Below are 27,664 nucleotides of genomic sequence, written 5' to 3'. Positions count from 1 at the left end.
AATAAAATGGGAAGTCTTTCCTAAAGGTCATGCTCTTTCACTAGTCTTCACTGCTTTGATCACTTCCTGAACTTTCTTTCTCAGTGACTTCTCCATTCTCTCTCATTTCCTTTCCTTTCTCCATAGTATTACACCATAGACAGTATTCTGGGTTTGGTTTTTGTTGGTTTTGTGTGTGTGTGTGTGTGTGTATGATGGGGTTTTGTGTTTTTTGTTTGTTTGGTTGGTTTGTTTTTTTTTTCTGTGATACAGATTAGCTGAGGACACAGTTACCTGAAAATTAGTATCCTGGTTACTAACATCTGAAGATGCAATCTATTTAATATGTATGCAAGCCTCTTATTATTCAATAGTTACACAGTTTCTGTCTTTCTGGCATCAGTATGAAATACGTCTTTGTAATAACTGGAATCTTTGTCATATTCTAGATGTTGATGAGTGTTCAGAGCAACCAGCTCTGTGTGGCAGCAATGCAGTCTGCAATAACCAGCCAGGAACCTACCGCTGTGAGTGTGTTGAAGGCTACCAGTTTGCAGCAGATGGGCGAACTTGTGTTGGTGAGTTTTACACATCTTAAAAAGCAGTGCCCACTGGCCTTCAGGCTGTGATTGATCTCACAGAGACAGAAAATAGAGCTTTGAGGATTTGCACTGACTTCTAACATGAGCTGAATTAAGGGGTTTATGCTGCAGTTAGTCAACATGTCCATAAGGTAACTGAAGATGTCTAACATACCTTTTTTTATCTCATAAAAATTACCATTTAAAGTGGTTCCAATTAGAAAGTGGAAATGATTACTGAATGCTTCTGTCCCTTCTGTATCCTTATTTAGCTGTAGATTTCACACAGACATAAAATTCAAATTTGTAGAAATAAAACCAGTGAGCAGTTATTAATTTGTTGGTATTTTGTGGCATCTCACTTTCAAGATGAGGTAAGGCTTTTTCTGCATTTTCTGTAGTGATGTAGTTTGGCTTTTGCATGCTTAGGTTTTTTTTTCCTTTCTTAAATCTAATTCTGGATTAGATGCAAGGACCTATTTACCACCATCCCCTGGGTGTGAACCATCAGTCAGTTCCCCACCTACTGCACAGACCTCTTGTCTAGAACATAATGCATCAGCTTCTCTAGAAGGAGGCTGTGGAAAACCATATTAAAAGCCTTGGAGAAGTCCAGGTGGACCACATACACTGCTTGTCCCACACCAGCCAAGCAGGTTACTTTGTCATTGGAGGAAATTAAGTCTGTCAAGTATGATTTGTCCTTGGTGAATTATAGTCAAGACTGTTCTTCAGCTAAGACTTAGGAGCCTTCATCTTATAGCAGAATTTGCATTACCTCCTCTAAGTGTTTGACTTGGCATGATGTGTATTACATTCCATCATGAGCCCCATTTTTTCTGTACCAGTAACAATTGCCATACATTTCTTCTCAGTCCACCTTAAGTCACCCTTTTGTTACAGAACAGTTGAAAAAAAGAAACTTCTTCTACCAGGACACTGGAAGGCATAGGGTGAGAGTAGCTGTATGTTCTTTCCATTTATGTCCACCATTTCCTTTTTGTCACATGGACCTGAGAGGGAACATTCTTCTCTCCAGCCATGGCCTCACTGGCTTCCCTTTACCACTTTCCCATGAAGTTGACATGTCACACTTCTAACAAGTGCTAAGTAATTCTTCATCCATCTTGAAGAACTTCAGTTTGATCTCTTCCTTCAATCAAAAAACAAACTTTGCATCTCTAAGACTGAAGAGAGGCATGGTTAACTCATTTCCCAACAGACTGAAAATAAATACCGTGGTAATCTTGTTTCCCTTTCCACAGGGGAGATTTTTATGACCCACACACAACTTGAACTCCAGAAAGGGCAACAGTTACCCTCTTTGTGCTTTTGCAGCTTGTTTTGGAATACCAGCTTTTGATTCAGCTTTTCACAGTATCACAATATATCAGAGGTTGGAAGGGACCTCAAGAGATCATCAGGTCCAACCCCCCTGCCAGAGCAGGATCACTTAGGGTAGTCTGCACAGGAACGCATCCAGGTGGGTTTTGAAAGTCTCCAGAGAAGGAGACTCCACAACCTCCCTGGGCAGCCTGTTCCAGTGCTCTGTCACTCTCACTGTAAAGAAGTTTCTCCTTATGTTGAGGTGAAATCTTCTATGTTCTAGTTTGAACCCATTGTTCCTTGTCTTATCACTGTGAACCACCGAAAAGAGCCTGGCCCCCTCCTCCTGACACCCACCCCTCAGATATTTATAGACATTGATCAGATCCCCTCTCAGTTTTCTTTTCTGCAACTGCAACTTTTTTATACTTGCTTTGTGACTCACTGGATAGCTTTGGAAGAGAGCTGCAAATGAATGCTGTTCTTCTGTTTGTAGGTTGAGGAATAAAAGGACCTGGGAACTCATTTGGAACTCCAGCTCCAAATCTTATGCATTTATAATGCAGTTCCGAATAAATTATTTTGTAATCTAAAATTTACCTAATTAAACAGAGCAGATATAAATTATACTAACGATGATATCATTTCCTCTAGAGAAATGAAAAAAATTACTGCTTTCAGATCTGGCTCTGATGGGAGGTTTTTGTTATTTCCCTGCCAATACTGTGGTAGTTTCCATCTGTGTACTGTGATGAAAGAAGCATTGTAGTGTCTGTTTTGGGCCCCTTTTGACTCTTCATAAGAATTATATAAAGAAAGCCTCAGTGGATTCTCTGCTACAGTGGCTGGAAGTCTGTTCTAGGTGTCTATGCCCTCTATTTCAGGGCCCAAAATTTTCGTAGTATTTTGCTTCATGCTATTTTAAATACCATGATTTCCTTTCTTCTTCTCCAACATAACAAGTAAGCATAGGCAGGGCTCCAGCAACTACCTGAGATAGTTTAGGTGTAAAGCAGTGCTGTGCCTTCAGAATCACTTTGCACAACAATGAGAAAGTTATGAGAAGCTTCAGGACTTATCCCAGCTCCCACAGTTGGTCAAAAATTTCTCCAATAGTTGACAAATATGTTTATCTTCTACTGAGTGAGTCACAACTCCTATCTGTTGCCAGTTGAAGACAGCCCTGGGTCAGTAGTAGGTTAGTGTAGTGTATCTAATAATTCCCAGAGCAGTGAACTGGCTGCTTAGCTAACATGTGAAGTACCTTTGTAAGATGCCTTACATTTCTTCATCCACGACTCCTTTTTATAAACAAAACTGTCATGGGATTTGGGATTTGTCACTGTGGTAGCCTTTCTGCTTTGTTCTATATTAACAAATATTTATGAGCTGCTGAGGACAATCAATTTCATGTAAAACATGAAGATTTAACACCAGTGAAAGGAGAGATCTTGGCCAAAAAAAAAAAAAATTCCCAATTCCCAGCCACTGCCCCCTTCTTTCCATTCTCTACTGTATGCTTTCACAGCTGTTCTTTGCTTCCTGTAAATTTATTACAAACTTCAAATTTCATGAAGAAAAATTCAACTTTTAATTTCTTTTTTGTACGTCTAACCTGCAGCTGTTGAATATGTCATAAACCATTGCCAGACAGGCACACACAATTGCGACATTCCTCAGCGTGCTCAGTGTGTGTACACTGGTGGCTCTGCCTACATCTGCACATGCCTCCCTGGCTTCTCTGGAGATGGGCGTGCCTGTGAAGGTGAGTAGCACCATTTGTGTGGGGATTTTATACTCTGCTGCATAACTTAGCTGGCAATTGCAATGTCCTGTAGTTATTTGTGATTTAAAGTAGGAAATTTCATAGTTTAAGTGCCTTGGGCCAGTATTGCTTTAAGTTTTTGTCCTTTTCTCCCCTCAATTTTGAATTCACTCTTCAACACTTGAGCTTACTTCTGTAGCTCCAAGATGAGGTAAATGTGAATACTCTGGTAGCCACAGTTAGCAGACTAGGCCTTCATCTGCTGGAACTGTTTACACTGTGTTGATTTATATTACTGATGCTCAGATTATGTAAAGAAGTCATATTCTGTTTCATGCCAAATTGGAGTGCAGTTGAGTGAGAAGCTTTACCTAATTACAAGTCAGAAAACCTCCTGGCCAAATCCTACTTTTCTTGTCTTTTCCTTGCAAAAAATGGGCATGTATTTCTAAAATACTGTGAAAGTTAACAATGTTAATTAGCCACTGGAACAACCGAGTGCAGGGCTTTGCTGAGAGCCAGAACTTAAAATACATGCATGCTTTTAGTGTCGAGTGCTTTGCATTTCTGCGTAGGTGCTCTTCCAAAGGTGTGTAATTCCAGTGAGATATCCTACAATAGGAGCCTGAGAATCATATGACAGGTTCACACTTCATCACTGTAATTTGTCCCTCAGGAGGAGGGTTATCTGAGGTTGGCTTTCTCTTTTACAGATGTAGACGAATGTCAGCAGGGCCACTGTCATCCAGACGCCTTCTGCTACAACACTCCTGGGTCCTTCAGCTGCCAGTGTAAGGCAGGTTATCGTGGGGATGGTTTCCGGTGTGTGTTAGGAGGTAAAATCTTATAGTTCTTGAAAGTAGGACCAGAAATACAATTTGGAAATTGTATTTGTCACTTAGGGCAAAGATGTTAATTTGGTTCCTCTTTGGAACAGATTGTGTATTGTCTTATTGGGGTCTTCTTTCTCAAGTTTTTTGAGTTTTGAACTTCACCAAGCCTCTGTCAAAATCTATATCTGGATTTTTATCACTTTTCTGTGACATCCTGTTCAATGTCCCAATTTGAATGAAGATTGATTTTGTTTGCCTAAAACATCTGGAACTGCAATTACAAGAGAAAAGCAAAGGATAAGACCTAATTACCTGCACTCTTGTCTGTTGTGGGTTCCAAATGCCCATGTGCCACTTAAAGCCAGAAACGGTCCAGAAAGACTACTTCAAATTTATGTCACTTTGTTGGTTCTGTATTTATCCAAATTGCTCTCTATTTAGCAAAAAGTTCTTTGCCTTCACAAACGCATGTTCTTGAAGGTAATCTTAAAAAAAGAAAGTGACGAATACTGAGGCACAAAGTAATTTTGTTATGGTTACTCAAATTCAAAAGTATGGCAAACCTATGGGACAGCACTCAGGTTTTGCATGACAAATGCTTTCCTCCAGGAAATAAAGCCCAACTTTTTAATATATTCAGGTTCCATTCTCCTGTTTCAAAGATACTTGCTGTTGGGTAAAAGACCCTGCACCTCTCAGCAGAGCAAAACTCAAACTATGTAGCTAAGCATAAGGCAGGCATAAGGCTAAAGGGAAGTAGAGCGAGAAGAGAAGCAGTACGATAGAGGAGGAAGGCTCTCTGTATAATTCAGCTTCTGCACTTTGGTCTTAATGATGTCTGAAGCATTTGATTATTCAAAATTATTAAGCTAGCAGATGTGCTAGCTTAAAATTGCTTGTCTGTATGGCACAATATTACTACCCAATGTGTTGCTGAAACAATATTTTTCTTTTGCCACTGTATTCCATAATTCTGATTTTCTGACTACTTTTGCACAATTGGAACTCATGTCTTAAACCAAAACAAAAAACAAAGGAACTTTCATAGGAATGGCATAAAAAGTAGCAAAGTTGTTTCTGGTTTTATGTCATATTTACATGACTCTTCATCACGTGCTCAACAACATGTTCTGTGACTTTCCTGTCACGGTAAATTGTAGGAGGTTTTGCAGTGTTTGAATTCTGAAGCTCTACGTTTTGATACTTTGTCAGTATTTCAATATTATTTTAAACCGACTTTTCATACATAAAGCTCACGTGTATTTGCATTTTAATGCCAGATGAATTAAGACTTGCCTACTGTTGCTGGTCCGTGTCAAAATATTTAGCTAACAACCAGCTGATAAAACCAGGATTATTCTTAGAGGAAAATGTTGATGTCACTAACTTGAAGCAAAATCAAACCTTAAAGCCTCCAGTTCTTCAGGCAGAATTGTAGAGGCAGAAATACTGCCTTCATATCTAGCATATCTCCTTTGTAGCAGAAACAGATGGTATGGTAGACTGATGCTTGAATTCAACCAATTAACTTTATTACCAGGACACAATTACTTTATTCTGAGTATGTATGACAGCATACTTAAGCATTGTGGAATTGTACTTTATTTTAAGAAAAAAACAGATTTTCACATGCTACTAAACTGCTAAGCACAGGTTAGCAGCTCTGTGTTGGCTTTTGCTGCTTATTCCTATACACTTCTTGAGTTTTCTCAACACCATACTCAACACGAGTATGGAATGTCTGGAATAGGGATCATTCCATGTTACAGTTTTAATGGTAGTAACAAAATGTTTGGGAGAGTTTTGTTGTTTACTGCTTTAGTAGGTGAGGATCTGCCTGGTTTTGTGAATCTTCACATATATCTCTCTGATTTTTCAATTATTTTTTAATACTGTTTTGCACTGCCAGTAGAAGACATGCTTTAGAAGTACTTACATCAATTTGCTCTGCTCATGAAATGCTCTGAGCAGACAGAAATATTCATAGACAAGAAATCTTGCTTTTGCTGAATCCTGACTCAAGTAATGTATTGCTCTGCTAGTCTTCTGTGTTGGTAGTGTTTGCTACCCCTCCCTTCTTAGAGGGGTAATAGAACAATAGTTGTCTTTCAGATGTCATCTGCTGCTAAAGCTTTATAGTTTTTAAATGGATATAAACAATTGTTAATCCATTGCCAGGAGACAGAATTAAAATATACTTTCTGAAGCCTATCAAGAAGCAGATTAGTTTACTTTAGCACCCAATTTGTAAAATGAGTTGCTTCACAACGGAGATTTCAGATGAGGCTATACTGCATACATCTGTAATTAGAGACTCTTTCTTCCCCTTTTTATCCACTAAGGTTTTGATTTAACTAGCATTGGTTGAGTACTGAGGTCTTTCCTGCAAAGATTCATTCATTGGAATACTCAGTTCTTTTAGCTGTACCTTTTCTAATCCATGTGTACTATTGCTTGAATGTTTGGTGTCTTTGTATATTGAATATTACCACTGCTGAATGGCAGCTCTTGAAACAAGTGACTAACAAGTAAAATGGATTTGAGTCACACACAAGAGAACGTCTGTTGGAGTGAACCAGAAGGTTAATGAAAGAGTTAATGATGCTGGAATGTCCCACTGCTCACAGCTATTGAGAAAGTCTGTACTTCGTTATTTCCTCACGCTTCATTTTTCCATTTCAAAAAACCAGATGTCTGAGTGTTTCTACCCCTGCAGACCCCAGACACTGTTTACTAAACAGAAACAAATCTAGCTTCTTGGAATTAGGGCTCTGACTGTTAAGAGCCATTTGCTGGTCCTCTGTAGACAATCTGTTTCACGTGGGAAATGCACTTAGCTGAGCAACATTGTAAGTGAAGGATGACAATGAAAAATTAAGGGACAAAAGGAAGTGTGCAGTTTTTGTTTGGAGTTTTTTCTTTTTGTTTTGTTTTGGCAGTGTCTGAGAACAGCAATTAAAAATGTCAGTAAAATTCCTTGTCATATTTGGGGAATTAAACGATCCACACAGGGAATTAAAAAGTAGTCTGACTACATACTCTGAGTCTGGACATAGTTTTAAGTCACTTCTGTCTTTAGCTTGTGAATGAAAAGTTGTTTGAGTAGTTATGTTTTTTAAAAATTTCAAATGTTGTCACAGAACTAATTTGACTTGGTTTATTGTGTCAGACTGTAATCCACTCCTGCAAAATGGAGGGGAAGAAGTCTGGTACATCCCTGTTTTTCTTCCTGTTTTCTTAGCCTCCATCTTTTTTTTTTTTTTTTTTAAATCAATCAATAATTTTCTGCAGTGCTGCTGCAAGAGATTCATTTATGGGGAAAAAAAAAAAAAGAAGAACAAATAAAATAAATTCAAATATTTCCATATGGCTTTAGGGTTGTTTTGTCCCTATTCTGTTTGCTTATGTGAGAGATGTCTACATGTATGTTTTTCATCTGTCCCATCTTCTATGTTCACGCTGTTTCCATTTCATTTTTACAATTTCCATGATATATTTCAGTGACTTTTATATTCCAAATTGTTAACGATGGTTTATGAAACAACTGAAAAAATATGATTAACATATTAAATACAAATATATTTTTCTGAGGAAGGATATACATTTTGCTTGAGTTCAGGATGCACTGTTCTGTGTATCTAATCTGACTTGCATGTACTGCGGTCCATGGAACATAAATTCTTTATCACGCCATTGATCTCTGTTCTGCACTGCAGCTTCTCTCTGAGGAGCTCTTTTCTATATACTGGTTCAATTTTTCATTCTTCTTTTGAACTGTGATTACCTTTGCTGGACCCAGTACTTGTTGAATCATCTTCCCAGTCCCATATTGCTTGCTTATACCTGTGTGGTGTTCCCTGTGTATAGGTTGAATTCTTAGTTACTCCCTCTCACAATCCCTATAGCACTGAGCTGGATGCTGGCAGTTATCTGCTTGTAGCTGTGATCTACTGATAGCTTATTTTTCAGTTGTGGCTTCCAAGATGAGTCTGTCTTTATAGGCTGGTCTACACAGTGTATTCCAGGAAGCGTAACTTTCCATCTGACTGAGAATCTGCTTGATGATTTTAATGAGCTCAGTTTACCTAGTGAAGAGGTCTTCTGTCTTTCTTATGTTTTATGGCTATTTCTCTTCCATAAATGCTGCAGCCTATGGTTGTATATTTTCCTTTGTAATCCTAATTTAAGAATTAAATCTATTAACAAGGAAATTTAAAACTGAGATTAAGGAAGTTTAAAACTGAGATGGGAACTTACTAGAAATATTGCTACTTTATGACATCTGTCCATTGACTCAGGTGTTTTTTCAGTTTTTGTAATTTACCAAATTAAGGTAACCTACATTATGGTGCTTTGTTTCAAAAATCATACTGTCCTCTGGGTATACCTAGAGTGCCATAAGGAAGCATACAGCTATTATGTCAGGGTGTTACCTTCATCAGCAAAGCATTGGCTGCATCAAAAAGCAACAAAAACAGATTTTTACTCAATATTATAAAAAATGCTAATCAATAATGTTTAAACATAGATTCTGAAGTCTTGGGTCTATTGTTAATAAAAGTCTGTTGCCACCCCCACTTCCCTGCATCATTGAAGATTACCCCCAAGTCTTGCTCTTACTGTTTGTTCCATCTCTGTCAGTGTGAACTAACTCTAGTGTATACCATTTTTCTCATAATTTATGTGATCATTTGGCTTGGCTTTAAAATGCAGCTTCCAAGAATGGTAAGAAGCTCTGAAAATCAGGGTTGGTGGCTAAGCCCTATATGTGAAGCCTTGAAATAGGTATGACCTGGTTTCTATTTGCTACAGTAGGAATAGTAGTAGAGGCAACTGTGCTGTTATACCAAGTAAATGTTATTTGTTTGTAGCTATAACTCCTGTAGTTAATGGCAGTTTTGTTCATGCCAATCAAGAGATCAGAGAATTATCCTAATGTTTTCTGTATCTTTGCAAAGTCTTGACTGGTTGAAATATTACTGTATTTATATTAAAGGAACAGCACTAAGAACCTTAATTGAGGCTGCTATGCTGAAGGAAAGTTATTAGCCATAAGATTTGTGTCTAGAAACTGGCTTACCAAGTAGTCTTTGTCCTACATAAGTAAGTGCGAGTTCTTGTTATATGTTTTGTCCAACTTGTGGTGTTAGCTCATCAAAGCATGAAATGTACTTTCCGTGTCAGCCTCATCTTTCAAGCTCTCTCATAGTTAGCCTCATTTCAGACAGCTGATGAATGCAATTTAACACTTGCAAAATTCAGAGCATGTTCTCTTAAGCACACTTAGCAAAATATATAACAGTATAAGCAGATTATGTCAACTAGCTGTCATCTATATCCAGAATTACTGTGCTTTTATTGCTGCATAGGCTCCAACACCAGACTGGGATTGAGTTTACTTTTCTTTAGGTGCCTCTAAACTGATCATGATTCAGAGGTAAGGATAGAAAAAACACAGTATGGATTCCAAGTGTTTGGTTTGGGCTGTCATAACTAGTTTAGGGGTTTGTTTTGGTTTATAAATTTTAAAGAGGCTAAATTCATGTTATTGAGTTGAAACTAGTTGAATATTGAAAGACAGCTTAAAATTATTAACACTGATGAATGTGGTAACACTGATTTTTATTTCTTTTCAGAATGTTTCTTTAACATAAATTACTTATTGCACTTGATACTGTTAAAAAAAGTTACCATAAGTATGAGAGACTTTTGGGAGCACAGAAACAGAAAAATACATAGTTATTCCTAAAAGTGAGTGTCAGTAGGTTACTTGGCATCTTTTTATGCAACTGAAACATTAGCATTGGTGGGGTTGTTTTAGAAAGAACAAATCATATTTTCTGCCTTCTAGAGGTTGAGTACTAACTTTCAAAATTAATTTGACTAGTTTCTTAATTTAGCGGGGCTGCTTGCATACTTGCAAGCTGTTTGTGATTGATCTGGATTATTGCAATATAAGTACACTTGAAAAATTCCATCAGTTTCCTGTATAAAATCTGCAGATACAAATGTAATCATTCTTTTGAAATTAGAACAGACAATGGTATTTCAAGTTACTGACAATGTAATATATTTTATGTGTAACTGCTGGGTCCTGTCTGGGATATATACACACTCCTTTGTATAATTCATATTTGCTAACTCATTTTTATAAAGTTGATGGAGTCTGTTGGTTTTAAAAAGTTGCAAGCTGTGGATATGCTTTAATTCTGTGAGTTTCAGGTGGGAGGGAATAATGGCCAGTTTTTATATTTCCTTTTATCTCCCATTGAGGAGTCAATAGTGTGCCTCAAAAGTGACACGAATGCAATGAAGATTCTGCTCTGCAGTGAAGAAAATTGGAGTGTGTCCATTTATGAGCCATGCAGCGTAAAACAACCCACACTGTGGCAAAACTAACCAGTTACTGGAATCAACATTTCTTTTACCTACATTCCATGTAGCTCATTGAATACATGCAAACAAAATTTGAGATAGAAAATGGACGCTTAGCTTCAGGGTCTGGTTTTGTAGGTTGATTTGAGGCTCTCTACCACCCACATTAAAGCTGATGCCAAATATTTCAGTTGTTCAGAGTGAGCTGTTCTCCAGACATTTATTCTCTAATTGTGTCCAGGTGCATGAAACTTATCCAAGCAGCTTTTATGCTGCTTGCATAACTAGTTTAAATAATAATAAAAAAATACCCTTCTCTCTTGCATTTGTGTGATTTACACCACAACAGTCTGGGCACATGGGATTAGCTTTTTACTTAGCTGGGATAAGTCCAGTTTGAGCCATACTTAGCTAATGCTGTCCACCAGGCAATGTGAAAACAAGGAAGGAATAAATGGAAGTGTAATGTTAAAGTCTCTTCAGGAGACAGTTTGCAATATTTCTAATTGTCTGTAGAAACCATTGACAGGAAAAAGATACTCTCTCATAGTTAGAGCTGTTTCTCTTACAATACAGTGAACCCTTCAGACATCTCAAATATAAGGCAAAACTATGCCAGATTTCCCTGTCTAGGGAGAGAAAAACATTGCTTTTATTATAGTCTTTTAATTTAATTTGGCATCTAGGAGGGTGTATTGATCCAGATGACATTCCTTATTGTATGACTGATAATACTGTAAGTTGATACATATTTTGTATCCAGACTGTTTTGTAAAATTGAAACCAAAAGAATTGAATCCCTGAAGCTCCTAATAATCTGGAAATTTAGTTTTTCCTCTATAGTCTCCAGAATAGTATATATGTATGTGGTGTAGACATTGTGCATCTCATCATTCTCTGCATACGTAGTAGTTAGCATTCCTGTTTTCTGTATAGTCTTACTGACGTGCTTTTCCAGGAACTGGGCAATTTGTCCCTGCAATTCCTTTCTTAGGTCCAAAAGTACCAAAAGAGTGCACAAGCTCAATAGCTGAACTCTGAAAACCTAATATCCATCAAAGCAATGAGTTATTTCACTTCCTAGGTTCTCTCTCATGTTGTGATTCTCTCTTGTGACTCTTAAGGGAAACTTGACTTTTAGCATTACAAAACCAAAACACAACCTTACCCACTGTATGGCCTGGCTAATTAGTCATATGGGCCTTAAAGAACAGACAACAGGTTTGCAAGTTGGAGAGAATGTTCTTGCTTATGTGCCTCTAGGAAAAAGACAGTGTTTTCCAGATTCAGTTTATCACTCTTCTATGTAGGAAGTTGCAGAGAGGCTGTTTTAAACTAGGCAATGAAAGATAAAATTACCTAAGTTTAAGGCAAATGTGTCGCATTTACACAGTATTGCTGAACATGCAAACATGGTTTGCAACAGTACCACGTTCCTCCAGTGCTAAGAATACTTGTGTTATAGGTGGTCAGCATGTGTTAAGTGTTACTGGAACATAATTGTTAATTAAAATAGAACTATTCACTGGTCTTTTTTTTTTTTTTCTTCCCCCACAGAATTGGAAAAGACCAAATGCCAACGTGAACAAGAAGTAGCTCTTGGAAGTGGAGGCAGTTTCTTCCCAAGGGAGATAAGACTTGGTCGCTTCATTCCCCAGTGTGATGAGCATGGAAATTACCTACCCACTCAGTGCCATTCTAGTAGTGGATATTGTTGGTGTGTGGATAGGGATGGAAATGAGATTGATGGCACCAGAAGTGGCCCAGGAGTTCGACCACCATGTAAGCAGCTGAAGCACTTTTTTCTTGTGGGTGTCTCTGTACCCAAGTGTACTGTCTCCAAATGTAGGGCTTAGTCATGCACCTGAGACACAGCACTGACTTGGAATAATGCAGATCTTTGTTCTCCCAGTGATGCTATGACTCCTGCTGCATCTATTTTATAACTCTAGCATACACTTTTCCTTCAGCCAGGGCATCTGGATGACAGTCGTGAGCCTCTGTAAGAGAAGATGGTTTTCTAACTTCTTTCCTGCCTTGAAATTGCGTGGGGTCCTTACAGTTTCTGCCTTCTGGGAGCTATGGCAAATCTGAATATGTGGTAACTGACTTGCCTCAGGAAATGAAGGATGCTTCTTCCTACATCTTCCTCACTTTAGATGCAAAATAAGATAGGTTTTGCTAAACATTTAATGAAAGAGCAATTACGGAGCTCAAAAGATCTATTATGGCTGTCGTGCCTTCTGTCAGCCAAGGGGAAAAATTCAGAAGCTTTCTGCATCTGATTATAGTTATTACTGTCTGCTTTTAGGGCTGTTTCCTTCTTAGAAGTCAGACTGTTACTGTATCTCTGCAAATACAAAGAGTCTTTTCATTCTGTATAAGCTAATTTCCCGTCCCCCATCCCCCATCCCTTCCCCCCATCTATTTCCTTCTCTATTAAAAAGGTCTGAGCACAGCCGCTCCCCCAGTTGTTATTGGGCCGTCTGTTCGACCAGATACAATACCTCTGCCACCAGGAACACACTTGCTCTTTGCCCAAAGTGGTAAAATTGAACACGTTCCACTAGAAGGGAATGGTATGAAGAAAAATGGTGCCAAAGCACTCTTGCATATTCCAGTAAGTAACCTACTGTGCTAAGTCCATGTGTTTTAGAACATTTGTGACAAAGATGAAAGCCAGAGTGTTTGTCTATGTAATTTGATAATTTAAATTCCAAAATTAATTTCTACTCTTGATTGGAATTTCAGTGTCGTGTCACTTTGTCACTGTAAATTCCTGACCTGACTAGTGAAAAAGCCTAGAACTGAGCTATAGAAAAAATGATTTGCCTGTAAAGAATAGTTCATAAGACGAAAAAATCTAATACATGTGATTTCACATGCTTCCAACACCATATAAACTCTCCTACACTCACACTTCCTTTGGCTTTCTAACTCTGGTATAAAAATCTAGGAGACCTATCAAGAGCAGCAGGTGGAAAGATCCTTTTTTTTCTTCTTCTTCTCTTTTACTCCCTCAAAAGTTTTTTCCTTAATCTCTTCTTGTTTTTCGATCAGTTCTTTGCACTTCTTTGCTACAGAGATACATAATTTTTCTTCTTTTTTACTCGCTTCTCCATGTGCAGACCCAGTTTTTTGCCACTTACTTGAGATTATTTTCTTGAGATTTTTTTTTCCTGGAAAATGAATCCTTGATGGTGAGAACCTGTCTTTTCCATCACCTGTGACACCTGCCAACCCATTCTCACTTCCAATTCTATTGCATTAAATTATTTTCCCAGGGCCTGGGATTTTTGTTTTCACTCCGGTGTTACTGTGTTTATATAGTAGATAGCAATACCAGGCAGCATACTGGCCTCTTTTTTTGTCTTCCTCTGAGTATCTAATAGACTAAATACTGACTAAATTGCACAAATTGAGTTCAGTAAGTAGTATCACAAACTGTACTGTGATGTAAGGGCAAAATCAAGCTTTTGATTCTTATCTATAGTGCTACTGCAATAGCATAAAAGTAAAGTAAAATATTGTGTGCAAAACAGGGTAGTTAGTGATACAGAGACCCAATTCTGAATTCATCACTTAGTCATGTTATTTACTTGATCTAGTTTAAATTAATTAATTAGAAGTATCTTAAGGAAAAAGCTTCCAAGAGATAAGTTACAACTCTTCCTTAAAATCTGCAACTGAAATGAAACTTACAGTCTCTGCTAAGTGTCCTCTCAAGTATTGTGTATTAGCGAAGTAACAGTTAGTAGTCTAGAGGTGTTCAGGTTGTTTTGTAACCAACAACATCAATGTAGGCTGATGAATAAGCACATATGCTTTCATGTGTGCTTTAGGATCATCTTTCTAAGAAGTTGTGAATTATAAAAGCAGAAAAGGCGACAAAGCAATTGAAACACATCAGATTTGACAGAAGTCATTATTCCTCTCTGAAGGGAAAGGATGGGAGAAAAAAAGCATGTGAAGAATACCACAGTAAAATAACAAAATTTCTTTAAGTGGATATACAAGTGAAGTGTCAAAGTCAGACCAGCTGTTCAGTAATAATATCTACAATGCTTCTTTGAAAGAAGATAATTGTAAATTATGTCTGCTAGTTAAAAGGAACATTTTGTTGAAAGTATTTTTCTAAGCTGTTCTACAATAACTATTCACCAATTGTTTTCTCTGCCTGTCTTCCCCATCTGTCACCTTTCCTCAAGAGTTTTGTGTTTACAGGCTTGAGATTTAGATATATAAGCTAGTGCTGCTGGCAAATAATTGTTGTTTACTATAAGGTGATGTAAGTTGCTTGTTGACCCAACAGGACAAAGTTGTTATTGGAGTTGCTTATGATTGCATGGACAAGATGGTTTATTGGACAGACATCAGTGGCCCTTCGATCAGCAGGGCTAGCCTGCATGGTGGGGAGCCAACAACCATCATCAAAACAGGTAACAGCACAAAATTCTTTCTCTTGTTACTCCCTAGGAATTACGTCAGAGGCTTGAATTTAGTAATATGTACTTCGTGGGTGTTGCATTACAAGTTGGTTTTATTTGGATAAACAACAACCAAAAAGTCTGGATAACATAAAATGAAAAAATAACTATTTCCTATGCAATAGCTCTTCACTCTCCTTGCCTACTAAGATAGGAAAGAGGCCAGTTCTCCTTAAATCGACTAAGGTCAGAAGTAGAAGCAATATATCAGTGAGATGTTTCTGTCCTTGCTTGCAGTTGCAGGATACTGTTTCTGTCTAACAATTGAATGTCTTGTGAAAATCACTGCAGACGTTTTAATTGAAGGATGAGGGATTTGAAAGACGAATCACGCCAGTGTGGTGTTTTTAGAGCACATCCCAAGGCACTAATGGGCACAGGGTTCAGTTTTGGCTTTGGACCACGTCTCAGCTCCTCACAGGAATGTTTAGAGGATTTCTGCACCAAATTACTGTTGTAGGCTGTGCTTATATTTTTTCTGTGTTTAACAAAGCAAAACAAAGCCTTTACAGTTCTCTAAGCATGGTGGCATCCTTAGGGCTGCCACTATAGTGGGGCAGCACAGGTAGTACTCTCAGGGCAAATCTCCAGTTCATGACATCCTGGATTTCAAAAGAGCACTCAAGACCTCACTTTTCTGTATTGACCGCTGGTTGTACTATGCTGTACCTAACCTGGCAGCCTTTTTGTAGCCCACCTCCTTTATAGTCACGTCCACCATATTGATCAGAAAACACAGTCCAGCACCCTTCCTGAAAAGGTCCCATGTGCCTGGCCATGAGGAATGGAACACATAGGTAGGCTAAGTTAAGACTACTCTGAACAATGTTATTCAAGCTTACAATGATGCAATGGCTACAAGATGTGAATATATGAAGAAGGAAAGTGATCACTAAAACCTAGATCATGTGCTGGAGTAGACCCATTGTTGTTCAATGTATTTATGATCTGAAAGGACTATGACAGTTTGTCAGTTTGCTGTCAAGTGGGTATTGAACACCAGCAAAATTAAAGCTGATGGAAGAGCTGCATTATGTTAACGTGGAATAATGTCTGTGAATGCCACTCTTTGATTTTTGTTCTTACAAGCAAGGCAGGTAATCCACTGGCTAACTGAAATTTGGTTATGTTGTAGTCCTTTTCTCTCCTGCACTCTTCCTGTCAGCTGCCTTCTCTGCTGAGAAAGGACTGGTGAGCATTCACGTTGAAGAGGAGAACCCCTGCTCTCTAGTCCTGTGTTTAGGGATCAAACAGCTGAAAGGTGGTTAGAAACTGTTTTCAGCTATGACTTTCTATGACTCTCACTCAAGTTGTAAAATAAGAGTAACGCCACTTTGTTTCATTTGAACTACTCACAGATTTGAGGTTTGGATTATAGGGTATTGTGAAGTTAGTGCCTTTACAGTTTAGATCCTATTCTTATGCTCTTTCCCCCAAAGACTATGCTGCTCACTGCAGTCCGTGATCACTTGTGTTAGAAGGGTAAGTGTAAGCCCATGGATCTTAAATATGAAAACTTTTTTTTTTTAAGGAAAGAGTTGAGAGAAAAGACAGGTTTAGAGAACAAAGTGAATGAGGGAGCATTGAAAATAAAAATAGCTGGAGGCATTTTTTGAATACTGGTGTCCTGAGGATCCCAGAATACTTGTGAAATCAAGATTTTGGAGGAGGTTACCCTTGCTTTGGATCCTTTACAGATATTGTCATAAAAATTAGGAAATCATTTTAGCAAAATGATCATCCAGTTTTAAAACTACAATAAATTTGCTTTATTTTTTCTTTGGATGTGTTGAATATCCCAGAGTTTGTTCTTCAGAATAGCCAGTTTGTTGTAACTGAGTTTAGGCTGTTAGGGGCAATAGAGAGATGAGGGTGGCTTGGATCTTGCTATTGTCCTGAAAAGGTAAAAGGGAGAGCTTAAAGCCATCCCTCAAAATTCCAGCAATTATGGACTGTCATATTTCTGTATAATTTGATGCCTGAGATATTTGTAAAACTTCTTTTTCATCCCAACATATTTAATCTGAAAGTGACTCCATCCTGTAGTGCAAGCATGTGTGTGCCAGTACAACTACAAATTCTGTGGGGAAAGGCTTTCCAATTTCCACCATTAAAGTATTTTCTCAGATTCTGCACTTTAAAAAGTGTCAAAAATGACTACTGCTAAATTTATATGGCCACGAGTTACTCTGTCTAATGGGAGTGTGTGTGCGTGCATTGAAAAGGTGTCTAAAATATTTTAAAAATATTTTCAAAATACTTGTGAAGACTTTCAGCTAAATTAGTTTATATTAGGTAATTCAAGATGATTCATTGCCACATAGAAACCTCATGAGTTTTTATCTGCTACAAAACACATCGTATGTGTAAAGATCTCTCATGATTTGTGGTTGATCACACAGGAAGGAAATGCTATTCCTGAAGTGATGTTGCACTTTACTTTCAGTATGCTAATGGGGTCTATGATAAGGAGTCAGAATAAAATAAATTTAAATATTGAATATTTGAATGGATGTCTTCTATCCTGGCCAAACCTGAAATTTTAACATTTCAGGAAATAGGGAAATGCTTCACTCTGAGACTCATGGGAATTCTTTGTTTTGTTTTGATCTTTGTCTCTTTCCTCCTGTGAGCTGCAGCTGCTTTTTTGAGTTCACATGTATTTTTGTGGAATGCACTACATTTTTGTTTGTTAAAGCTCTTGTGATCCAAGTTGCATTGCTTTGCAGAAACTTGTTTTATTGTGGAGCCCCATCCAGTTCTCATCTATCCCTGCAGCTGTATAGCCTGTGGAGGCTTTCTGAGCTCTGCAGCTGTGGAGGCAGATGGAGAAGGAGAGCTCTTCTCTTTGTTGTAGGTGCCTAAGGCATATCATCTGTAACATGCCTGTACAAGCTTGTCCCCAGGGCAGAGCCTGTGACTCTATTACGCCTGTGACAATATAGCAGAAACACATTTGTATCTCTAAAAAGACTGGTGATACATGAAGCCTATGTATTACCTTGCCCTTCCAGGGCAGGATAGTTGTTTTCTGGCTCATTGTCAACCAGACAGGAAAGACACTTTAGGCTTCTTTAAATCTCCTGGCATAGAGCTGAAACAAGGAAACTGATAAAAGTAAGCTAGTCAGGGAACTGGGGCAGCAGATCTTTTGCCTGATAACTTCTGTTTACTAAAAGAGATTGGTAGCTCCTACACCATTTAGTCTGTGGTCATCTGATCCCAGAGACTGGGGATTGTTGCTGACATTACCTCAAAATGAGGTTACTCTCAGCATCCTCTGCCATTAGCAAGAAAAGAAGCAGGAACATTTGTGGATCTGAGTATACATGGGGTGGTTTCTTGCAGGTGACCGGTTTAGCTCCACAGAGGAATTTTGAGAAGTACAAGTAGTAACATGAAGCCAGTGTAACTAGGTTGAAGTATGCACAAGTGCCCCTGTGAGGAGTAAAGAGAGAGCTGATTCACATTAACTTTCTTGGGCCCTTCCTGTGTACAAGCCGTGAGCCAACAGCAATGAGCTACATCTTACTTGCTTTTTTCCACCTCTTCAGCAATGAATATACATCCAAATGTCATGTGTCCAGGTGGTAAATATAGTCTGCCCGTCTGATGGACCAGAGGCTGTTTAACCTCTCATGCAACTATTATTCATTACAAAGTCATAGCAGCAAATTTTAGACAGCTCTACTCAGTGTTCTGGACCAAATGCCTTTTCTCCAGAAATGTTGTTTGTATCACAAACTGGCTGTCAGTAAATGAACTTTAGAATTAATAGAAGGCTAATGGGCCACATTCCATCATTCTTGGATATTTACATGATGTGTGGATCTGCATGTGAAATGTGTCTTTTTTTCGGCATCTGGTTGATACAAACCTCTTTTTTGGGAGTGACCATGTACAATTCTTTCATTTTCTTTTGCAACTGAAATTTTACTAAACTTGATTTGTACCTCTCTTTGGCTTCATTACATTCCACATGGCCTGCCTGCTCTTTTTAGTGGATGTGTGAACCTTGAAAACTATAGAGCAGTTTTTCATAGTGGCTGAATTAAATCTTGCAGTGCTATTTATTTTGCATCCTTCATCTGAGTTAGAAATTACTAATGCTAAAGCACTAGGGTCATTATCTGTTATTTCCTGTTGGTTTTGGAACAACTAACTGTCCGAGAAAAATTGTGCACATTCAGTACTAAAACATGTTCCAAAAAAGATTGCTCTGCAAAAACAAAGAACTGGGTCTAAATCCCATCAGTTAGCTAATATTGTTTCTCTAGTGCTTTGGAGTTTGATTATCTTTAAGTATTACATTGGCTAAATATAGCATAAAACCAGTTATCAGAGAAGTGCCACCAATGCCAGTACCAAAGAAGGGGAAATACTAAGGCTTGTAAGATCCATTCTAGATCTACCCTGCTGAGGAGGGTAGAGTAAGATTCTCATGATCTCTGCTGTTTATTTCTCTGCTATCAACTCTTTCTGTGTCCATCACCCAAGGAAAGCTCACATGCATGATGAGTTAGGTGGTTCCTCATAGATTTTGTCATTGGTGTGTGTTTCTGAATGTTCTGTGTATTTAAACTTTGTAAGGCGAATCATGCATTCCTCTTCCAAGTGATGTGAGGTAGGTTGTGTTGGACTACAGACAGAAAATTGAAGAAAACGTAACTCAGTTAAGGGTTATGCTTATGAGGCTGGCATTGTGTATTGGAAATAAATATAATTCTTAGGCATGTTTTTCTCTGCTCTCCTGCAGACTTGGGAAGCCCCGAAGGGATAGCTGTAGATCATCTAGGTCGCAACATCTTCTGGACTGACTCTCAGCTGGATAGAATAGAAGTGGCTAGACTGGATGGGCGCCAGCGTCGCATCCTTTTTGACATTGGCCTGGTGAACCCTAGAGCAATTGTTGCAGATCCTGTAAGAGGGTATGGTTATCTTGCCAAGACTTAAGTGCAAAGTCTGACTTTTTATTTATTTAACATGAACATATACTCAGAGTCAATATTTTGAGGCTGTCTGTAAAAAATAATAGGACTACCTTTTCCTAAAACTGCTAACAAGCAGAAATGGAGCAACCCACTTACAACCTGTGTCTGAATGGTACACTGGAAATAAAAGTTCTAAAATACCTGCTAGGTAATACTGTGATATTTTGTTGAGAAGTTTGTCCAATATTTATTTGTAACGTTCAGTACATTTTGTGCAGGGTAACAAGCATTGCCCTTACCTAATAATTTCTTTTTTCAAGGTTACTGATCTAAAATACTAGATTAAGCAATCTTATATTTTCATTTCCATTATGACAGCCCTTCTTCCTGTATTGTGTTCCTTCTTTGAAAACTTCTGTGGTGCCTCTTTTGTCATTGTTTTCACTTCTGTCATTTAGTTGCCTCAGTCCTATTAGGCTTCTGTGTGAAGGTGCTGATAATGACATATTTTAAAAATTGAGGCTGTAAGCTCCAGTCACAGAAACAGCCCAGTGGAGTGGCAATAGGAAAGTATAAATATTTTCCAATTTTAGAATCACAGATTCATTTCAGCTGGAAAAGTTCTTTAAAATCATCAAGTCCAACCATTCTTTCTCTCTGAATATTGGAAGAAATACAGGGAAAATTAAAACTACTACAGAGTCCATGGCCATACTGCATGTCTGCTCATTAATGTCTGAATTTGCCTGCTATTGTTCTGGTGCAACTTTCTGTAGCGTGACCACTGCTGAGAAGAAGCATTTCAGCCAAAATACTCGGAAGCGCAGAAGCAGAGAGACTTTCTTTTCAGTTTTGAATTACTGGCACGCTGCATTAAACAATTGTTTAATTAATATAATAGGCATTTGGCAATTCTCTTAAGTGAGAATTCATTTATGAACAACATTACTATATTACTCAAGAAGAGTTTTTTGGGAAGACTCATCCTCATCCCAGATGTTTATAAATAAGGTTTGTAGTGAGAAAAGAACACACGCCATCCGTGAGGCAAAATTAAATGAGAAAGTAATGGTACTGAATTCTCTGTTCCATGCAGAAGCACACTGACAGAGTAGAGCTCTGGGTTAAGGTTAAGTAGTGTGGACTCCTAGTAGATTTTTGTGTGTATTAGGGAGTAAACTACAAAGGTGCTTACATTGAGGGGCTACGTAAATTCTTAGCCACCAAAGTGCATCCAAGGAAAAAAGACAAACAACAACAACAAAACCCCACAACAAATAAAAACCACACCACCAACAAATAGTCGTTAATAATTAAGCACCACTGAATTAATGGCCTTCTCTGAAGTTTTTCCCTGACCATAAACTACTCTGATCCCATTTGTATGTTGCTAACTTGGTAAACTGAAAAGAAAAATGTAGTTTTGAACAAATCCCACAAATGCATGGAAAATGCTGCTGCTGTTTAGCCTGAGCAGACATGGCAGACAATGAGAACTGTAGATGTGCTTTCTGACTGGTCCTCAAAACTGTTGAAATTGAGGTCTTCTTGTCTGGCATCTTGCACACAACATAAATAAGAGAAAGTGTTTGGTTTTGTGTGTGTGCTTGCTGGTTTTGTTTTTAATGAAAGTGTAATATTTGCTACAACTTTACTATAATTTTGTTACCTCTCTATCAAAGTGCAGTGTGGTCCTTCATGCTTATGTTTAATTATTTGTTTATTACTCATTTATTTAATTTATTTAGAATGTATGCTTGTAACTTTTGTGTCCTTAGCATTTTCCTTAATTACAACAGTCTTGAGATCAGTCACTGTCTTATGTCTTCCCTTTTTTCTTCCTCTGAAGAAACTTGTACTGGACCGACTGGAACAGAGAAGCTCCTAAAATTGAAACCTCCTACATGGATGGCACAAACAGAAGAATTCTTGTTAAAGATGATCTTGGATTACCAAATGGACTGACATTTGATCCTTATTCCTCAATGCTGTGCTGGGTAGATGCAGGTAAAGAGATGCTGAAATCTTTATTCATAATAGTAGAATGAGGTTGTCCAATCTTGAAATTATGCATGGCCAAATAATCTTTGTAGCCCTGTGGGCTGTATCTCAGATTTCATGCCTTTCTTTTTCACTCTAATAATCTCTCTGTTAATTTGTCTTTACTACCGACATGCACATAAGCATTCACATGAGACCCTGTGCAAGCTCAGAGATTGCAATTCTGATCACAAAATTCTCCACTAATGCCACGCGGGCTTATATCTGTGTGTCTTGCATGTGGCCATCTCTTTATGTGATGTTTAGGCCTTTGTAGAAGAAGCTGTGAATTTAAGACCAGGGAAAAACACTGATTCATCTAATCTGGCCCTACAGAATGTTGTCCTGGCAGTATTGCGCTAAAACCTGTAACCTTAGGCAAAATTTGGCTTATATTTGACTGAAACAGCTCCTGGAAAAGCAATTCACACTAGATTTAAAGATCAAGAGGTGAAGGTGGTGCCACTGATCCATTGTTAGTTTTGTGCCAGTGTCTTACCAGTGTGCTTTTAATTCTCATTTGAATTTTTCTTCCTAATCTTTCTGTCCTTCTCCATATAGACTCTGCCAGAGATCTCCTGTGGAAGTTCTTTTATACTTGAAGTCACCTTTCAAGTTTCTGATAAACTTAAAAGATTGAGCTCTCTCTTTCACTGGAAGCTATTTTCTCTAACCTTCAAATATATCTCCTTTCTTTTCTTTTTTCTTGCTTCTTCTCTTGTTCTTGCAGCTTTCTCTTTTTTCCTAATGTTGAAACTTAATGTTTAAGAGAAAACTACAGGTGTTTTCACTAGCAGTGTTTCCAACATGTGTAGTAACTTTACAGCAAGACATTTTTACATTCCATTTGTATCTACAAGTTAGATGTTCTTCCTGAAGACTTGCCTTCATGGCCCAACCCAGCAACCATTTTTGGTACATGCTCACCAAACTGACTTTGCAAAAATGCCTTCCAGAGGAAGTGGAACAGGTTAGTGGTTGAAGTGTGCCTCCAGAATGGAGGAGGCCTTCTGTCAACTTCCACACCAGCCTGAGGATGTGGTATGTGCTGCAGAAATCTCAGCATAATTGGGTTGGCTGCACTAGACATCTGTGTTCCTGTAAGTTAGGTGGTGTGCTAGTTAGCATTAGCACCAAGTACTTTTCCATCCAATCTTTGGCAAATGCTGACAAGTGCATGGGGAGATCTTTAGCTAAGCATCATACTAAAAGACTTCCAGGAAGTTTGACTCTCTTCATGCTTACATATGCTTGTCTTTCATCCCTCCTGAGAGCTATCTTGCTCACTTTCAAAGGCTTAGTTGTTTAATTTCCAGGTACCAAGAGGCTGGAATGCATGAACCCTAATCATCTTGGTCGACGAAAAATCCTTGAAGGAATTCAGTATCCTTTTAGTGTTACAAGCTATGGGAAGAATTTATACTACACAGATTGGAGAAGGTATGTTATCTGCTAAAGAAATTACAGGATGCTCTAATCTGTTTTTCTCCCTGGTATAAACTGAAGTACATGCTGCATTTCTTAGGTCTGACCTCTCACACATTCCTGTGTTTCTTCTCTCCTGGCAACAGATGATGGAGGGTGGAGTGGATATGTAGAGCTGACCTATTGATGTTGCCAGTTAACTGAGTTTTCATTTTCAGTATAGTGATTTGTGCTCTAAGAAAACACTTTTAAACACTGAATATTTTTTGGAAAGGAGTGGGAGCTCAAACATATTTCCCTAGTGGCTGTACTTGCTGAATAGGGCAAGAGGGCAGAAATTAAGCATTTGTGGTTTTCTATGCCATATATCATCTAAATATTCAACCAAAAATAAGAAAAAAAAACCCCTTACTTTCTTCTTTTCTCTTTTTTATGAACGATCCAAAATATTGACATATGATCATGACTCAAGAGTTTACTATATTTTCTAGAAAAAAATCCAGTCCGCATTTTTAAACATTTATTTTTCCTTGACATAAATAGTTGTGTAGGGTCCATCAGTTGCGGCAGGAATTGTAAGAATTTCCAAGCTAGAACCTAAGAGCTGGGAAATGCTAGTCAAGAATAGGCCTGTGTGAACAGGAAACAGCATGTTATAGGTCTGTCAGTCAGCTGACTGACCTTTTGTCTCTAGAAAGAAAATATTGCTCATCACTAGCTGTATGCCTTCTGGATATCAGGCTCTATCTGAGATGCAACACTGTCCATGCATAATAGCTGCAATGTCAGCGATACCATAGAAAATGTCAGGTGGGCAGAATATGGAGAATGTGTTCTGTAGAGGTACATCATCCCATTCTGGCTCCTTGCAAACTTTCTTAGCTGTGTAGGATGAGGGTTATTACATATTTTAATTATCTTGGAGGATTTTGCTTCTGGTGCTGCATCCTAATTGTTAAAAAAAGAAGTTACTTCAGAATTCTTCCCTGTTGGGTTCGTTTGTTTTGTTCTTTTTTCCCCTGTATTCCCACCTTCATCTTTTTTCTGTGTTCTCTCTTCTGCATGTGGCAGGGATGCTGTTGTAGCTGTGGATCGCACGATTTCGATAGAAAAGGATAACTTCCAGCCTCACAAGCGCTCTCGTCTCTATGGAATCACTACAGCCTTTGCTCAGTGCCCAGGAGGTAATCCAAACGATTCTCAAGTTTTTACAGCTGTGCAGTGCCTTAGCATGTAAATGAATTTAGCTCCCATTGACAGGCTGCCAACTCATCTAGGTAGGTAGTGAACAACTGGTTAGTGCTTGGATTTCTCTTTACTAAGAGATTAAAAGCCACCTGCTGTTTTTTGTTGTTCTGTGGATTGGTTTCTTTTCGTAAAAGAAGTTGTGGTTGCCATATGAAAGGGAGGGAATATGCACATATGCCAGTATAAGGTGGGAAGAAGGGACCTATTCTATCCTTTATGAAAGGACAAATGTATGGTCAAGATTAGGATCTGATGTTGCAAAAGCAGCTGTTTTCACCATCTAAATTAAATGCTATGTTCATGATTAGGGCCTTATTTACTCATTTTTAAGTTTAAATGACAGCTCATGATTTTCCAGATCTGGTGTTTTTTTAAAAAAGTATTCAGAAAACAGCAGGTAGTAGAGTGGCTGGGTTGAGCTTTCTGCTCTGTTGAATGTTAAGTTTTTCAGATATGTTATTGAAAAGCCCCTTGTGAAGCACAGAAGAGAGGAAGTTGATACCCTTGAAATAACAATTCCTTCTTTGGGAAGCATTGTCACTGTTTGGTTATGTGGATCTTAGCAAATCACAGCTAGGAGAAGGGGTCATTTTTTTATTATTACAACATGGCTGTAATTGTAGGAGCTGTGCTGTTTTTACGTTAGGCCTAAACCCCTGTATCTGCAAGTTATTCTATATATAGTAAAAACTTAATTTAATCAAAAGCTTGATTCATATAAATGTCCTAATTTAAGAAATCAGTTATATTGTTATTCATACTTAATTCACAGTTTTATTTTGGTAGGCAGTGTAAATATTTTTGTATGTAATATTCACAACCTTGGTATTGTTTCTTTCTCATCATAAATCTATTTCAAGTGTTTGTTTTTTCTGGGGGATGCCTTTCCCCTCAGATCCACTGCTCCTGGCACTTCTCTCTCATTTTACACTCCAACATTGATGTGCTCCACCTCCTCATCCACCTGACTTCCGCTTTTTTGTTTGTTTGTTTGTTTGTGGGGTTTTTTTTCCCCTCTTGGGACAATCCTATATTTCTTTATGTTTTTATTTTTTTGTAGTGGATGGCATCCAGGGATGATGTCCCATATAATTCTGGACTTTGTACACCTTGTTGCATTTTCTGTATTTCCTCCCTTACTGGCTTTTCATTCTAATGTCTGTGACTACTAGGCCAAGCTATGAAGGACATTTCAGGAACAGTCTGGGGTTTTGGGGTTGGTATTTTTGTTTGGTTGTTTTGTTTGGGGTTTTTTGATGTTGCCTGTTCTGCCCTGTCCTGCTATCTAGATCTTTCTTTGAGGTGATTATCAGAAGCTGACACAAGAGATGTGATGAATCCCGTCTTCCTAAAGCAGTTTTGTTTCTCTCAGTTTTGTTATGCCTTGTTTCTCTGCTGTAGTCATGAAATCTGCACCCTTTTTTTTTTTTTTTAAATATCTATGTGTTTTCATTGTGGTTTGGCTTTTGGGTTTTTTTGACATTTTACATCTCTCTTCTTTTCCAGGACATAACTACTGTACAGTGAATAATGGCGGTTGTACTCACCTCTGCCTGGCTACCCCAGGAGGCCGTTCTTGCCGCTGCCCTGACAACACAGTTGGAGTGGATTGTATCGAAAGAAACTGAACATTAAAATAAGCTTTAGAGCAACAGATACCTTTTGGAAAATGTGCTGTAAACAATTAACTCCTGTCAACACAATCAGACCTTAAAGATAAGTGCTCCATGCTGCTGACAGCAAGCCACAATGCACATACACAGACATACACAGAGGCAGCAACTGTTTTGTAGCAGTTAGGCAAGGCAGAGGTGCCTAGGTTGAGTCCAGCTGCATCTTGTTCCTTGTAGTATTATCTTCTTGTTTTCAAAGGTAAAAGTGGAGGCCTTATCTTCACTTGTGTTGGACTAGGAGGAATTGTCTTTTGTCAAAATGAAAGTAACAGATAAATCCTAGAGTCAAAAGGACTGCATGACTCGAATCCTGAGACTGGGTTGTACCTGGCGTCATGCAGCAGTTATCGCCATAGTGGCATGCTTAGCCTGTCATGTGGCTGGATCATATCTCCAGCTGGGAAAAAACAAAGCAGTCCCAGGGATGAATAGATGTGGGTGGGAACACCCAGTAATATCACAGACTTTATGTCTAATTGCATTCTTTCCCACTAGCAGTGCTTCCACTTCCAGAATTTGAATCTCAGCTTTTGAGATTACCAAAGTACTTTTTCTTTGTGCTGTGAGGGTCTCACCCTGGGTCATGTAGTCCTTTCCCACAGCACATGATTATAAATGTGCTGCTTAGGGGACGTGTTTGAAAATCTTGTTCGATTTTAAGAATTTTTATTCTTCTGTCCGAGGTGGATTCCTGAGTAGTTTCCTAAAATCCACTAAACAAACTTTAGAGATAGATCTCAATTCCCGACAGTTCTTCAGAGAACGGATGTTGATGCTTCTGGAGGTGTTTGGTTTTAAAGGGGCACACAATTACATTTAATTCCTGAGAGTTTTAAAATAATATTTCTGTTTGATTCTATCAGCCTGAAAATCATCTTTGAATCCTATCCTAGTCATCCTTCACCTTTAGCAAACCATGCCGTGCCTTTTCATAGACCATGGGAAACCATGCCAGTTAAAACTTTGTTTTCCAGAAAAGTCACCTGTGTCTTGGTGCTTAA

At 38.3% G+C, this 27,664-nt stretch overlaps 1 protein-coding gene across 1 annotated transcript in view; it reads left to right on the top strand.

The window, feature by feature from the left end:
* Positions 1-26,937, top strand: part of NID1 (nidogen 1) — a 45,109-nt gene extending 18,172 nt beyond the window's left edge. Inside the window, exons 10-20 of the mRNA XM_054399316.1 lie at positions 429-557; positions 3,508-3,651; positions 4,365-4,487; positions 12,417-12,641; positions 13,307-13,479; positions 15,172-15,298; positions 20,103-20,274; positions 22,127-22,284; positions 23,634-23,757; positions 24,814-24,926; positions 26,497-26,937. Of these exons, the coding sequence (XP_054255291.1) occupies positions 429-557; positions 3,508-3,651; positions 4,365-4,487; positions 12,417-12,641; positions 13,307-13,479; positions 15,172-15,298; positions 20,103-20,274; positions 22,127-22,284; positions 23,634-23,757; positions 24,814-24,926; positions 26,497-26,618 (1,610 nt within the window). The 3' untranslated portion in view covers positions 26,619-26,937. The remainder of the gene's footprint in view (positions 1-428; positions 558-3,507; positions 3,652-4,364; positions 4,488-12,416; positions 12,642-13,306; positions 13,480-15,171; positions 15,299-20,102; positions 20,275-22,126; positions 22,285-23,633; positions 23,758-24,813; positions 24,927-26,496) is intronic.
* Positions 26,938-27,664: the final 727 nt, after the last annotated feature.

This window comes from Indicator indicator, chromosome 2 (assembly GCF_027791375.1).
Source record: "Indicator indicator isolate 239-I01 chromosome 2, UM_Iind_1.1, whole genome shotgun sequence".
NCBI lineage: Eukaryota > Metazoa > Chordata > Aves > Piciformes > Indicatoridae > Indicator > Indicator indicator.
This window is presented reverse-complemented; position numbering and strand designations above follow the sequence as displayed.